General features: G+C 35.0%; 1 protein-coding gene across 2 annotated transcripts in view; it reads left to right on the forward strand.

Moving 5' to 3' along the window:
• Positions 1-893: 893 nt before the first annotated feature.
• LOC124161028 (SET and MYND domain-containing protein 4-like) overlaps positions 894-14,169 on the forward strand; it is a 41,936-nt gene continuing 28,660 nt past the window's right edge. For both annotated transcript variants that reach the window (XM_046537170.1, XM_046537171.1), the window contains exons 1-6: positions 894-1,162; positions 1,301-1,523; positions 3,479-3,656; positions 5,990-6,143; positions 9,042-9,197; positions 12,564-12,897. In XM_046537170.1, coding sequence (XP_046393126.1) covers positions 996-1,162; positions 1,301-1,523; positions 3,479-3,656; positions 5,990-6,143; positions 9,042-9,197; positions 12,564-12,897 — 1,212 coding nt within the window. In that variant the 5' untranslated portion in view covers positions 894-995. The remainder of the gene's footprint in view (positions 1,163-1,300; positions 1,524-3,478; positions 3,657-5,989; positions 6,144-9,041; positions 9,198-12,563; positions 12,898-14,169) is intronic.

Below are 14,169 nucleotides of genomic sequence, written 5' to 3' on the forward strand. Positions count from 1 at the left end.
TGTCATTATAAAGAACCCCAATTTCCTTTAGGATTCCAAGCATTGTGCTCCAATCCACGTTATCAAATGCTTTCTCTAAGTCCACAAACGCAACGAATGTTGGCTTGTTCTTTTCCATTCTCTTCTCTATGAGCAGTCTTAGGGCCAATATTGCTTCCCTTGTGCCTTTGTTTTTTCTGAATCCAAATTGGTCCTCATCCAAGTACTCTTCTGCTTTTCGTTCTATTCTTCTATAGATGATCCTTGTCAGTATCTTTGACGCATGTGTAGTAAGGCTTATGGTCCTAAAATCTTCGCACTTCTCCGCTCTTTTCTTCTTAGGAATAGGGATTATAATGTTCCTCTCGAAATCCTTTGGTATCTCACCTGTCGTATACAAATCCACCACTGACATTTTATTGTAATATGACAACCCTTGATGGACAGTATTAAATATAAACGATTGGCAGTTACGAATAAATAAGGAAATCGCGGAGCTTATGTCACATATTCTTATTAGACACCTGCGTAAAGTTACGCCTAAAAAATTCAATGCTACAGAAGAGGAATATTGTTAAAATTTGTCGCGAGACTGCTTGGCAAGAGTCAGAGATTCTTTAGGAATGAAGGTGCGAGGACATTATATGGTTCATAGATGCCCTCCATTTCTATGCAGCTGTTCTGCGACGTATAAGAAATTCATTATAATCTATCCATAGGGAGAAAATTATCCGCAACAGTAAAGTTTTCCACAGTAGTAGAGTTGGCCTCAAATAAAAATTCCGGGGTATGTGAAAAGCCTTTATTTAAAGTTCCCCCCTTTTTGCGTATGCCGTTTGTCGATTATCTGCTGCCGCGGTATTTTCGAATTTTCAACTTGAACAGTTGAGTAATTACATCCGCCATAGAATGAAAAATTCTTAGAGCATTTGGAAGTTTTTTTAGGAATTTATTTGAAACTTTCCCTACTCCTTTACTGTGAATAGACTATCCTAGTCATAATATCAGGTTCCATTATGGCTGGAGTTGGTATAAATGTGAAAGAAGTTTTGTGGGAAGAAATTTTTGGGTCATTAAGAGGTGGTAAGGATTTACGTGAGAGGATGGAAATCGTGTTTGACGAGTGTGAAGCCCTAGATGATAAACAAACGCTTAAATATTTACTGAATGATAGTATGCTAAGGTAATGCAACCGTATTTCAGCTATTTTCCGTTATTTATTTCCGTGAAAAATTCTTAATAGCGATGTTGTTAAGAGCAATCAGAAATTTCATTCCTAGTAATTGACTCATAACTCAGTTTTAATTTAAATCCTTTTAAGGGAAACTCTTCAGGAAGTTGTTACAGAATCTTTCAAGACATCCAAGTCAGTCGAAGAATCGAGTAAGCTTCGAGAACGTGGCAATGAGTACTTCAACCAGAAAAAATATAACGCCAGTCTTTGGCTGTACAACAAAAGTATTGAATTAGCTCCTGAAGGAGAAATCCTGGCCCTTGCTATTGGGAATAGATCTGCTGCACTCTTTCACCTGAAATGCTACGAGGTAATTCATCATTTATGTCATCGATTCCATGAACATTATTGTCAACCCAGACTCCAACTGACAAGTATTGTCCAGAATGTGTTAAAAAGACCCGTTGATTCCCTTCATATGATCACTCCTTCATCATCCTTTTGCAGTCCTGCTCATTATCGAGCGAGGTTGGCTGTGGTTAGTTCAGAACTTAGATAATCTAATAATTAAATAATGCAGTTTTATTCGGACAGATTGCTTTTATTCTGTTATCGTTGAACTAATGGTGCTCATTTCAGTTTTGCCTCTCGTGAAATTGGCACAACGATGAAAATCTCCTCTCCTTCTTCTCAACTGCAAGAAACTTGTCGAAAAGTACATCAGTAATGCTGAGTAATATTTAAGTGACAGCGTCTCAGTTCATAGAAAGCAAAGTGGCCAAAAACTTTTGGCTGGCTTCAAAGTCATGTTGGAAGAAATATCTTCTTTTTTTAATGAATCCCTATCATTTATAAGGTCCAATTATATTAATTTATAATGGTGTCTTGTAACAAAAATTATGTGTAACTCACCCATGTAAAAATATCTAATGCTGTTGGTTGCTCACGACCTCACTCAGGAATGAAATGGGAAACAGGTTCTTCTTGAGGACATAAATTTATGCATTTAAATGGGTTTTTGTGGTTGCTTAGAGCCTCCAATTCATACCCAATATAGTAATTTACAATGGGCATGTATTTGTTGATGACATTATTTGGTATCATTAATATGTGCATTATTAATTAGTAATCTCTCGGTCTTTTGAAATTTGCAACCAGCGTAGTCTTTTTCATCAATGCTTCTTGTTGATGGTGTTTGGGGGAATAATTTCCTCTCTGAGCCTTTTTGGTTTGATGATGGTATGCGGGAGGATTGAGTGGATGCAAGGAATTCATTTTCATTCAGGTTAAAATGCTAAATAATGTAATTCTAGCTAATTAATTAAAATTATTTGCTGAATATACTCTTTTCATTGTTAACTCCTTAGAACTCCAGAGTGAACTACTACATCTCTGTGGCCCCGTTACTCATGTATAATGCAAAGATGTGGATTGGAGGAAGTCTGGATAAGAGTTGTGGATTAAGATTAAGGGTGCTTACACTCCATTTAAGGGTGCTGTTGCAGGGCATAGTTGTAATATCAAAAAATTGTAAGAGGATTAATGTAAATTGTAAAGGAGTTAGACAAAAAAATTTACTAAGCTCTCTGCACCAATGGAAAATCTGATGATGAGAAAACCTTCCTCTCAACAAATGTGCCGGTCAAAGATTATCTGAATAAGATAGCTGAACTTGAGTGGTCAGAACTTGGATTTAACATTAATGCTGATGATACAAAACTTTTGGGTATGGGGAACCAATACTGCCTCATCTAGTCAGGGAAGCTATTGGTACCTAGAAAGTGCTGAGTTACTTCAATAGAGAAGACAGACTCCATTCTTCCTGGATTATCCAGTTTTATCCTTATGGATGTAGTTCCATGGGAATTTCATGGGGAACCTTCCTATGGTTCCTTGCTCTGGGTCCCTCAAGTAAGCATGCATCCAAAGCTATTGCTATTAAAGTGTTTTGGCAGCTCACCCAGGGAAAGGGTTCATTTAGGCCTGGAGGGGGTATGCTTAAAACTGTATCTACCAAAAATTTTGTGGAGGGTTTCATATCTGCTACACCCCACCCCATTTACTTTGCTAACACATGAACATTCATGTAATAGCTGAGCTTTAGTCCTAATGTGAAAATAAATATTTACTGCGCATAATTATGACTTACATTTCATTTTTATTTGTACTTCTTTTTAAAAAAATTAAAATATTCTCCAATGTGGCTAGACTCTTGAAATTAACAATTAAATTAAAATTACTTTTCATGTATTTTATAATTTTTTAAACGATCTAAAAATCCATCATATAAATTTTTTTCAAGATATGTGTTTTATTGCATTTTAGATCTGTGTAAGGGACATCAAATATGCAATAGAGATGGGTTACCCTCAAAATCTGCAGCCAAAAATTTATAAGAGGTTGGGTCAGTGTTTCATGCAAATGGAACAATATGCTAATGCCATTGATGCTTTTCGTGTTGCTGAAAAGGGTTATGGTGATAGCATCTCCTCAAAAACCAAAGGTAAGTTTGCATACAGTTCAATTTATTTTTTAAATGTTTTATTGCTCTTGAATACAGTCAGTGGATTTCAACTGCACAAAATGAGTAATTTCTTAATTAATAGGAACACATAACAATAATTATGAGCCTTGAAACTGAAACAATCTACTGGTAAGCTTTTATAATTTTGTATTATTTATGCATCTTGGAGGTAAATGAATTTACTTCAAAATTTATTTCCATCTTGTACATTTTTCACTGGGGATGACAGTCTGGGTTTACTAGCTGTTGAAATGATTCTTTGTATCCTTTTCCTCTTAATATAAGTATTAAAATCTGGTTATAAAAAATATTTGAATTGAGTTAGTTGTCTATGTGGAACAAGATTGGTTTGATGTCTTTTTAGTGTTTTTTTATTGATGCTGGTTGCATAGTTAGAAACTTGCCCGTCATAAATCTAAATGAATCATTGCCATATCTCCTGCTGGTTATGCTATCCAAAGTCCTAGAATATCAATCAAAAGGCATGCTTCTTAATTACAGATTTAATGAATCAGATGAAGCTCATATTGTGAAGTGGGGAGGTTCATTTGCTGCATTTGGTAACCTTCTAATCTATGAGAAAACATTTTTTAATGATTTAGTTACCTTACTTGTTTTTAAGTGAAACAAGTTTATATCGTTCATTTATGCCATTTTGGACTGGCCATAAAGGCCTGGTTACACGGTACATTAACACGTACAAGTTAATGTACGTTTGCGTGAATGATTTTGGTGGACCATAACGGAACATGTACGAATGCATGAACCAAATTAGAACAGGTTCTATTTTCCATTCCTGCATTCGCACAAGTTGGGTGGTTACACGGTACAGTTTCATGTTCATTCACGCGTTCATACATTTAGACATTAACCCGTATGTGTTAATATGTGTTAATGTGTAACCAGGCCTTAATACTTAATATGAAAATTGGTACAATTGCTTGAATCTCAAAATAATAGCATTCGAAAGGTTTTGCACAATTTATCAAAATGCTCCAATTATGTTGTACTTTATATTTTTGAAGGCTAACATGTGTACTAATTTCATGAAAATCTTAGAGGTCCAGGATCTCCTCCCACTAGAGGTGGTGTTTAATGACCCATCTGTGATGGTGTCACCTTAGTTTGATATCATCCAATAAACTTACCTTTAGACTGGTGAGTGAAGGATTTTCTGTATTTAAGTGGATGCTACTTGGCTGTTCTTTTTTGGTGATGGATTATTCACTTAAAACTTGTGCTATCAACTTGAAATGTTCAGGGTGTATAAAGTTTTGAAGCATTTTCAAAATTTTCCTGTGTCTCAAATTTGATAATTTTACCTTTTAATTATTTTCACATTCGTAAATTGTTAATATTTGAGATACAGACAAATGTCAAACGTGGTCTACTCAGCTTTCCCTGAAAATTTCAAGACAGTAGCATAAGTTTTGCTCAAGTAATTCGTCACCAAAAAAAGACCAATCACAGTGGAGGTGTGAGGCCACCACTCAAATCCAAACTTGAATTGGGTTAGAGAAAAGATCTGATGCTGATGGCAGCCATGAAGGAAATTACCCGGTGGAGCACCCGAACAGCCCTCACAACATTGAATTGGGTTAGTGAAGTTGGTTGGTTGGTTGGTGGTCATCCCATTACTTGGATCCAGTGGTGAAGGTGGAGCCTTTTCACGTAAATCCAAAACTCCCGCTTCATTGCTATATGAGGGCACTTCAAGCACAGTTCTCCATCCATCTGAGGAGATATTGAGCTTTGATATCCTCGGTAAATTTTGCTAAGAGCAGACTTAGGCCAGGTGAACATTAGCTGTTAAGTATGCATCTCCAACTATGTATATACCAGTAAATCAATCCATTGCATTCAGTAATGTCCACAATGCCTTGATGCCAACTAGGAGCAATGCCATTCCATCCAGGGTTGTAGTAATTGTTGAAAAACCCAGGTTTTCAGCTTGTTTGTCCAAATTCAATTGTTACATAGATTCAGCCATTACTAAAATGAGTTTGTTTTTCTTAGAATCATGCAACAGTAGGCACACTGTTAAACACATCGTGGATTGATATGACATCAACACTGATGCAAAATGGTCATGTGCACTCAGCATAAGACAAATGCCAAGTTTCTATCCACCCTACTTCCCCTATTTTTATGTCACTGGTGCAAACAGCTTGTTGCTCTCAGCTTCCTCCTACTCCATTCAGTCTTTTTTCTGAATTCATAAATAACATTGGGCATAAGATATTAACTGTTATGTGGAAGTTGTTCAGATAAAGTTGTATTGGTACATTCAAAAAATGATTGAACTTTTTCAGAAGAACTTCATAGCCTAGTTGAAGAAAGTTTAGTGAAATTATCAGAGCCATTGTCTCTAACTAGAAGTCTTGTACCAGAATATAAAGACCAAGATAAGTTTCCATTTGAGTCAAATGCTTCATTGCCATTTGCATCCTCTAAACTTCATATTATGTAAGTTGATTATCTTTAATTAATATTGAAATTACGGCTTGAATAGCGAGTAAGCATGTACCCAAATTATCATATGCATTGCTGTATTTTTTTTGTAAACATCAAAGTTTCATTTCACATTTTAAGTTTTTTTTTGTCTTTTACTAAAAGTTTAAGAATATGGATTATTGCTTTCAGCATAGATACTGGCCTCCTTTAGGTTTATGTAAAGTAAATGCAGACTTCTTGCCAGTCCTCACTGAATGCAATGGTGTAGCCAGGGGTGGCAAGACTCACCGGGGGGTCCGGAACCCCCCCCCCCCCCCCACCAAAAATATGGAAACACAATTATTTTCCCTCAAAAAAGAAAACAAAATATTGAAAAATTATGACTATACAAAATATTTCTTTAACAAATGAAGTTTTTTCGATTATGAAAAGTGTTAAAATTAGTTTAAAACCCATTACTTAGTACCCTGTTTTTCAAAAATTTCCCCCCCTGGTTTTGGACCCCCCAAACGAATTCCTGGCTATGCCACTGACTGAATGGCATCACTCCAGAACTTTTGTGTTTTATTCTTTTTTGAGATGGAATCACAAAATTACGTACCTGAAAAAAATTCTGTGGTACGAATTAAAAAAAATTAAATTGTAAAAAAATCATTAAAATGTATTTATGCGAAAGCCCTGTGACTGTTCTACATTTTATTCAATAGAAAATTCATATAGCATTTGTAAGTTAATTGGAACATATTCTTATTTTGTCATGGTCAAGGTTAAAAATAATTTTAAATCAGTGCAAAGAATATAGAATCAGAACTGCATTTCTCTTTTTATTCAGGCCATAACTGTAAGCACATCACAAGAATGCATACACTCATCTGCCACAACTGTACTTGGACATCTGCTGTATGATTCAATTAGCATCATACAGAAGTTTTCATGAATAGTTGTCTCCTTCATTAAATTTTTTTTCTGATTTTCGTCCTAAAAACATTAAGAAATTTTATCCCCTTTCTCATAATGTTCCAAAAGTAGAGGTGGGCATAATGGTTATTTTCTGGTATTGATTTTAGCTAATATCGCTACATTTTAGTTTAAGTACCGAGTAGTGATTACTTTTTTTCAGGATTCCTAGTTGTATCCACTTCTCCTGATGATTAATACCATGTTTCTACGATTCCTCATTGTATCCACTTTCTTGCAGGATACTGTCAGTAATCGAGACTAATTTGTTCTTAATGTGTACTTAAGTGTCTTAGTACAAAATATAAGTGCCGATTCATTTGTAGTGATCATAGGCATTAGGACACATCTCTACCTGAAAGTGGAAATGCCATTTACACTAACCCACATGTTAAAGTTACACTCATCTAAATTACATTGTAACCTAGAGAGATTAGTTAACTCTTAGCTACATGCTCCCGTTGGGATAGTGCCAGTGCACGCTTGCAGCTTTTTTGCCACTCTTTAATATTTTTGGTTTTCCTAAATATACATTAAAGTTTTAGAGTATTTTAACACATTTGGATACCTTCTAATAATTAAAAGCACTTTAAATATTTTTATATTTCATTTATAAACAAAAATAAAGTCATAAATAAAAGCAAATTTCTTGATAAATACTTTGAATATTTTTTCTGAAGGAATTGTAGACAATGTTCTTGGTTGAGGAAAAATTATAGAAATAGAATACCAAAGTGTGCCACCAGTGATCTATGCTCATTAAATGCACTATTTCGTATTTTTGAAAAATGCTGCAAAATCCCTGCTTTGCGTGTAACTAAGGGTTAAAGCATGGAGACCACTGTTACACTGATATCACATTAAATGTGTTAGTGGTTTTCAATTATGGTTGACATTATTTTCTGTATTTATTTATCTTTTAATAAAACCAAGTGTTGTGGAAATATACAAATGCCATATGAAAAGAGTTAAAGTCACTTTATTTTTAGTCAAATTTAATATTATTCCCAAATAGTTCTGTTACATTGCAAAAAAGCATTCTTCAGGAGAAATTGCTGGTGAGTGTAAGTATCTGGGTTATGTAGCATTTAAGTATATGGAATAATAAGGGAAGGAGAAATGGGAATGGGTATTAGAGTAGTGTGGTGGGGTTTTAATTCAGCCATTGAAGATAATGTATTCATTTTAAAATCTGTTTTTAATTTTATATCCTGTGCGGCAATTTTTCATTCATATATTTTGCTCATTAAAATTATGTACAGGAGACCTTCACTTTATGATTAATCCATTCCTGAGGATCGTAAAAGTGAATTCCGTTTCATTTTGTGTTAATTTGGCATCATTTCGAAACAAGGAATCATCTTAAAGAGCATCAGCGCTTGTAAATTCTGTTATGCAAAAAATGTGTTTTGTCATCAAGTACAGAAATTGATTATCATTTATTATTTTTAATATTTGTACAATTTACGTAATGTGCAATATTACATAATTTATTATGCATTGTTCAAGTGGGAACAAAATAGGCAAAATTAGAAATTTCAAGAAGCGTGTGCAAAATCACCAGGTATTGTATGCTGAATCTATTGCAAGTCGAACCCATTGTAAAGTGGTGGTCTACAGTAGTGATTTCCCTCCTCATTATCTTAACAAGTGATATTTCCCCCTACCCCTGTTTTGAAATTCGAGAGCCACCCCTGATTCCTCATTAATGCACATAACCCAGCCCTCTTCCACCTAATTCTGTTGCATGTCTACTAATGATATAAATTCAAAGATTAATTGCAATGATATTAAAAAAACAGTGAGATGAAAAAATTGTTTCAGCCCTGTATTAGTGGCAGTAGGTATTCAGTTGAACTCAATTGAGGTGAATACATAATATTTTTTTCAAAAAACCAGTTTTCTGAAGGATTGCTCTTTTTGCATATAACTAATATATTATTTCAATTCCAGGCAGGATGAGAAAAAGGGTCGGTGTGTGTTCGCTAAGCAGGATATTAGTGCTGGTGATATTCTCTTTTATGAACCTGCTTATGTATTATTTCTGAAAGAAGATGAAAAGCAACGACGGTGCCACTTTTGCTCAGATTCTCTTTTGGCTCCCGTTCCGTAAGTTATTTTTTATTATGGTTTTTTGATTGAATTTAGGTGCTTAGGTATGAAACTATGCAAATTATAATTTAGAAAATAGTTAGTTCTCTGGGTTGATGCATTACAGTTTGGAGTCGAATGTAAAGGTAATAGAATCAAATACTTGGCTGTTTGAAAATATTTGGCTATCACATCTTTTCACTTATTGAATATTATTAATTTCAAAAGAGCCATTGTTTTTTAAATTTATTGATGAAATTATTGACTCCAAATGCATTGTTAAACAGTGCTGTGCATTTTGTCAAAAACAGCAATGGGCGTATAGACAGCGTTACCCAGATGTTAAGCGAATACTGGGTGCCGCTGAAGCCTCGGAGGCTGCGCGCTAGGCTTAGATTGCTTGAACAATTGAGAATGGATATCTTAAAGAGCAGCACAGAGAATATAATATTAGAGCCACACTATATTTCCAGGTCTGATAGAAGCGATAAATTAAGAGAGATGATTTGCCGAATGGATAGATATGGAAATTCGTTTTTCCCCCTAACCATAAAGGACTTTAATGCATAAACGCTAGTCCTAACTTGGTTAGGGCACTTCATTTTTTGAATCTGTAAATGGCTGGTTTTCTAACACCCCCTGCCACATGCCTTTTAGCCGGCTTGCGGGGTATTATGTAGATGTAGATTGTTTCTGCCAATGGCTAATCTTTTACTGCAACCATCCCGCGGCATATACTTCCACACAATACTTTGCAATATTGTTTGGGATTTGCTCCCTTCACTTCTTGAAAACATGCATTTTAAGGAGAGACCAGTGAGTGGTATATCCTTATCTCCTGATTGACTTGCATCCTAGAGGGCTCGATTTTGTTCAATTATTACCTCTTTATGAGCTGCAATTAGTTATAATTGCAAGCCAAGCCTTGCATCTCTCTTCTCTACTCAGCCACCTCTTACGTTTTTCACCCAGGATGGCCACTTAAGATAGAATATACTGTACTTGCATTAGAAAAAACAAATTCCACATAGGATTCTCGAATTTTTCTTGAAATCCTTTTTACCACTATGTCATAGTTTCTCCACATATCACTTGAGTTAATTGTACTTAAAACTTCAAATTCAAGCTATGCCCAAAGGGTTGTATGTATTAATAATTTGGGTTCCCATTAGAACCCACGAGAAAAAAGAGCAAAATGCATTCTATGAATTCAGATTACTGTCAGTTTCAATCTCCTTAATTATAATAGGGTAGTTTCCTTCATCAAAGAAAACAAAAGGCATTGATGTCGATTCGTTACCCACCATTAGTGTATTCATAATACACAAATTATTTGGTTTTTGAAATACCGGTTTAGACGAATGGCAAGGGTCAAATTTTATCCTCATTTGAAAAAGGCCAGATTGGCGCCCATGCGATTCCACTCCACGTGACGTCACAGGGACCTAGTTTCTACACGAGAGGATAGGAGTTATGCATCGTCAGAGGCTACCAATGCATGCATGAGTCACAGAGCTCAGGGAAACATGTCTTAATAATCACCTATTAAAACTGGCTAAGGTCGGAAAGTTTTCTTCGCTTGATAAGGTATTAATAAACCTTTTTTAAGCCATGCGCTACCAGACAGGAAGGTACTCAGCTACCCGTTAGCATCCTGCGTCCTATCAGCGCTCAGAGCCTCGATCAAGGTCACCTACCAGGCAGGAGGGGGAACCAGAAATGCGTCGTACGGACTTTTTCCCTTCATTCCTACTTACGCGTCGCGTTTTCACGCGCTTGAAATTTTTCACTTTTCATTTGGTCGCGAAAAATAGATATCGTCATTTAAAAATCTAAAAGCGTGAAATACGTACTCCAGGAGTAATAATCTTTCTATTTAGGCAATAAAAAAATAATAGGAAACCACCCTATTCTTGGAATTTAAAAATTTCCATTGAAAATACCTGAATCTAAAAGTTTTTCAGCATCTTTAGATGATGTGTCAAATTTAATACAAGGTGGCAGTAAGGAAACAAATCATCAATATCAGTGATAAAAAATACTACCACCCAATTATGCTATTAGCTAATATTTTCACACTTGTATTACACTTATCTTCCATTTTCATGGAATAGGGTAGTTTCCTTCATCAAAGAAAACAAAAGGCATTGACTGCGATTCGTTACCCACCATTAGTGTATTCATAATATACAAATTATTTGGTTTTAGAAATCCCAGTTCAGACGATTGGCAATGGTCAATTTTAACCACATTTGAAAAAGGCCAGATTGGCGCCCATGCCAGGCCACTGCACGTGACGTCAGAGGGACCTAGATGCTATACGAGTAGTCAGGAGCTTTACATTGTCTGAGATTACCAATGCATGCATGAGGGAAACATCTCTTAATAATCACCTATTGAAATTGCTTAAGGTCGGAAAGTTTCCTTCGTTTGATAGGGTATTAATAATCCTTATTTAAGCCAAGCGCTACCTGATAGGAGGGTACTCTGCTACCTGCTAGTAGCCTGCATCGTATCAGCGCTCAAAGCCTCGCCCCAAGGTCACCTCACAGGGTGACAGCGGGAACCAGAATGACGTCAGACGTGGTTTTCTCAGCATTCATACTTAGCCGTCGCGTTTTCGCACGCTTGGAAATTTTCACTTTTCATTTAATCGCGAAAAATAGATATCGTCATTTAAAAATCTAAAAGCGTGAAGTAAGTACTTCAGGAGTACATAATAATCTTTAGATTTAGACAATAAAAAAATAATAGGAAACCACCCTATTTTTTTGGAAATAATGATTAATTCAATTTTGCTAGTCTTATTTTTCTTCTATGCATTTATTAGGGCATTGTATATAAATTTAGTATCTACTTATCAGAAGATGGGACTTTCATATTACAATGTTAAATATGTACTGAAAATGTGTTGGTAAATATGCAGATTGTATGTTTATATCTTAGCTGTTTTCCTTTTTAGCTTCATTTCATTTTAGCTTGAAAGTTTCCCATGGAGTTCAATTTGTTTAATTACCTATTGTAAGTGTAATTTCTTTTTATTGTAGTTTTGTATAAATAGTTGTTTGCTTTAAGAGGTTTTTCACCATGTATTAGGTATGGGAAGGGCCTAGGATAGGGACTGTGACTTCATTTTAAGGAGGTTTTTATAAAACTTCACTGTATATGGAGGTTTGTTATATATTGCATATCACATTCATGCATAGTCTCTTTCAACTGCTGGAAAAATCTATTGAGTTCTGTTAATTTCCTTTACGTAATCATGTACTATTATGTACAACGTTCCCAATTATAATTATGTATATTGTAATCTTTTTTTGTGAAAGTATTAATTATTTTTTGTTATTTATAATTTCATTTTGTGCTTTTACATATGAATTTCAGGTGTGCCTCCTGCACCCATGCCATTTATTGTTCATGTAAGTGCAGAGATGATGCATGGGATCAGTATCATAGTTATGAATGTGGTTATAAAATTTTGAGTGACCTTGGCTGGCCTCCTATGCTTTCAATAAGAGCACTATTAAGGGCAGGCAATGAACTGGCAAAGTCTATAATGCCTTTATTAAGGGATGATGGTGGCCCTAAGGATGAAAAAAAAATTGGCTCGGTGGATGACTCTTCAGAGTTTCAGGAGATGCTGTTGTACAACAGATTCGACGGCCTGAGCTCAACAATGGACAAAGAGGATCGGTGGAAGCGTTTTCTTTTTGTGATGGTGGGTAATCAATGTCATCTATTTCTTTTTTTGAATGTCTGAGGATCAAATTTGAATTTTAATTGCTATTTATTATTGCCATTTCAAATCTTTTGTTTCCATGCAAATTGTAAAAAATATCACTTCATTCCATCATCATCATCATCTGTTATGGGGATAATCTTCTTTTACTTGTTTTTGTCTGATTGTCCATTTCCAACGAATGCTTCTATCTATTAAAGTTCCCACCTCTCTGAAGTATTTTTTGTGGGACGGCATTTACTCTACAAATATGAATGTACTTACTTTTAAGGGTGAGTCTGTTCTTAAATTTTTCTGGTTTTTGATACCAGTCCTGTTCTCCTCATCGGTTCCAACAATCAACTCTTATTATCTGAATGAATTGCAAATTTAAATGAACAAACAGACAAACTGAATGAAAATAAGAGAGGTAAATAAGCAGGAAAGCTCTGTAAAAAAAATTAAGTCTCCATAATTTTATTTTCGGAGTATAAAAAGTTGAAGTAACATGTTCTTAAAGAATACATGATCGACCATTACATCACATTACATGATGCTTTCTCCAGTTTTGTTTTAAAGAATCAACATTTTGACCCTATTTGGGTCAAATCTTTTTCTTCTTAATCAGAAATATTACAAGGCGTACAGAACAGGCTTTCACTGAAAACAGTAGTAGATGGAATAAGACCAACTTCCTAAGCACCGACTTTATGCGATGGGTAGTACCGAGAACCTGGTAGCGGAACTGGCCCATCTCTACTTACTTTCCAACAATATGCATGTTTTCTAAAGATTTATGCTTTATTTTCTTTGCCTGTTCTGAGATCATCTCTCATGCATACTTCACTTCAATCTCCCCAAATTTGCAATAATCTCCATCTTATATGTAGACTATGTTTTTTACTTAATTTACTTTCATTAAGAAGGGATCACTCGCTAATTATGTTTAACTGTTGTACTGGTGCTTATTTTTCTTTCAGTTTGGATATTTTCTTGTAGTTTTCATTTGCAAGAGCTTTATTGCCGTAATTCTAGGCAAAGTAATATTGGTTTATATATAGTGGTGTGAGTACTGAATATATTGTCTCAAACAAATTACCTTAGATAATTTAATATGGAATTATTAACGTATATGAAGTATAATTTAGGTGCTGTTTGGTGATATGCAATGACTAGTGACATACAAAAGTCACAAATGCGATAACGCGATTTCTGGTGTTTTCTCACAAATATGCAAATTTGGTGATAATCACTATTTCATCATTTTTTCTT

The sequence above is a fragment of the Ischnura elegans genome, chromosome 6, assembly GCF_921293095.1.
Source record: "Ischnura elegans chromosome 6, ioIscEleg1.1, whole genome shotgun sequence".
Taxonomy (NCBI): domain Eukaryota; kingdom Metazoa; phylum Arthropoda; class Insecta; order Odonata; family Coenagrionidae; genus Ischnura; species Ischnura elegans.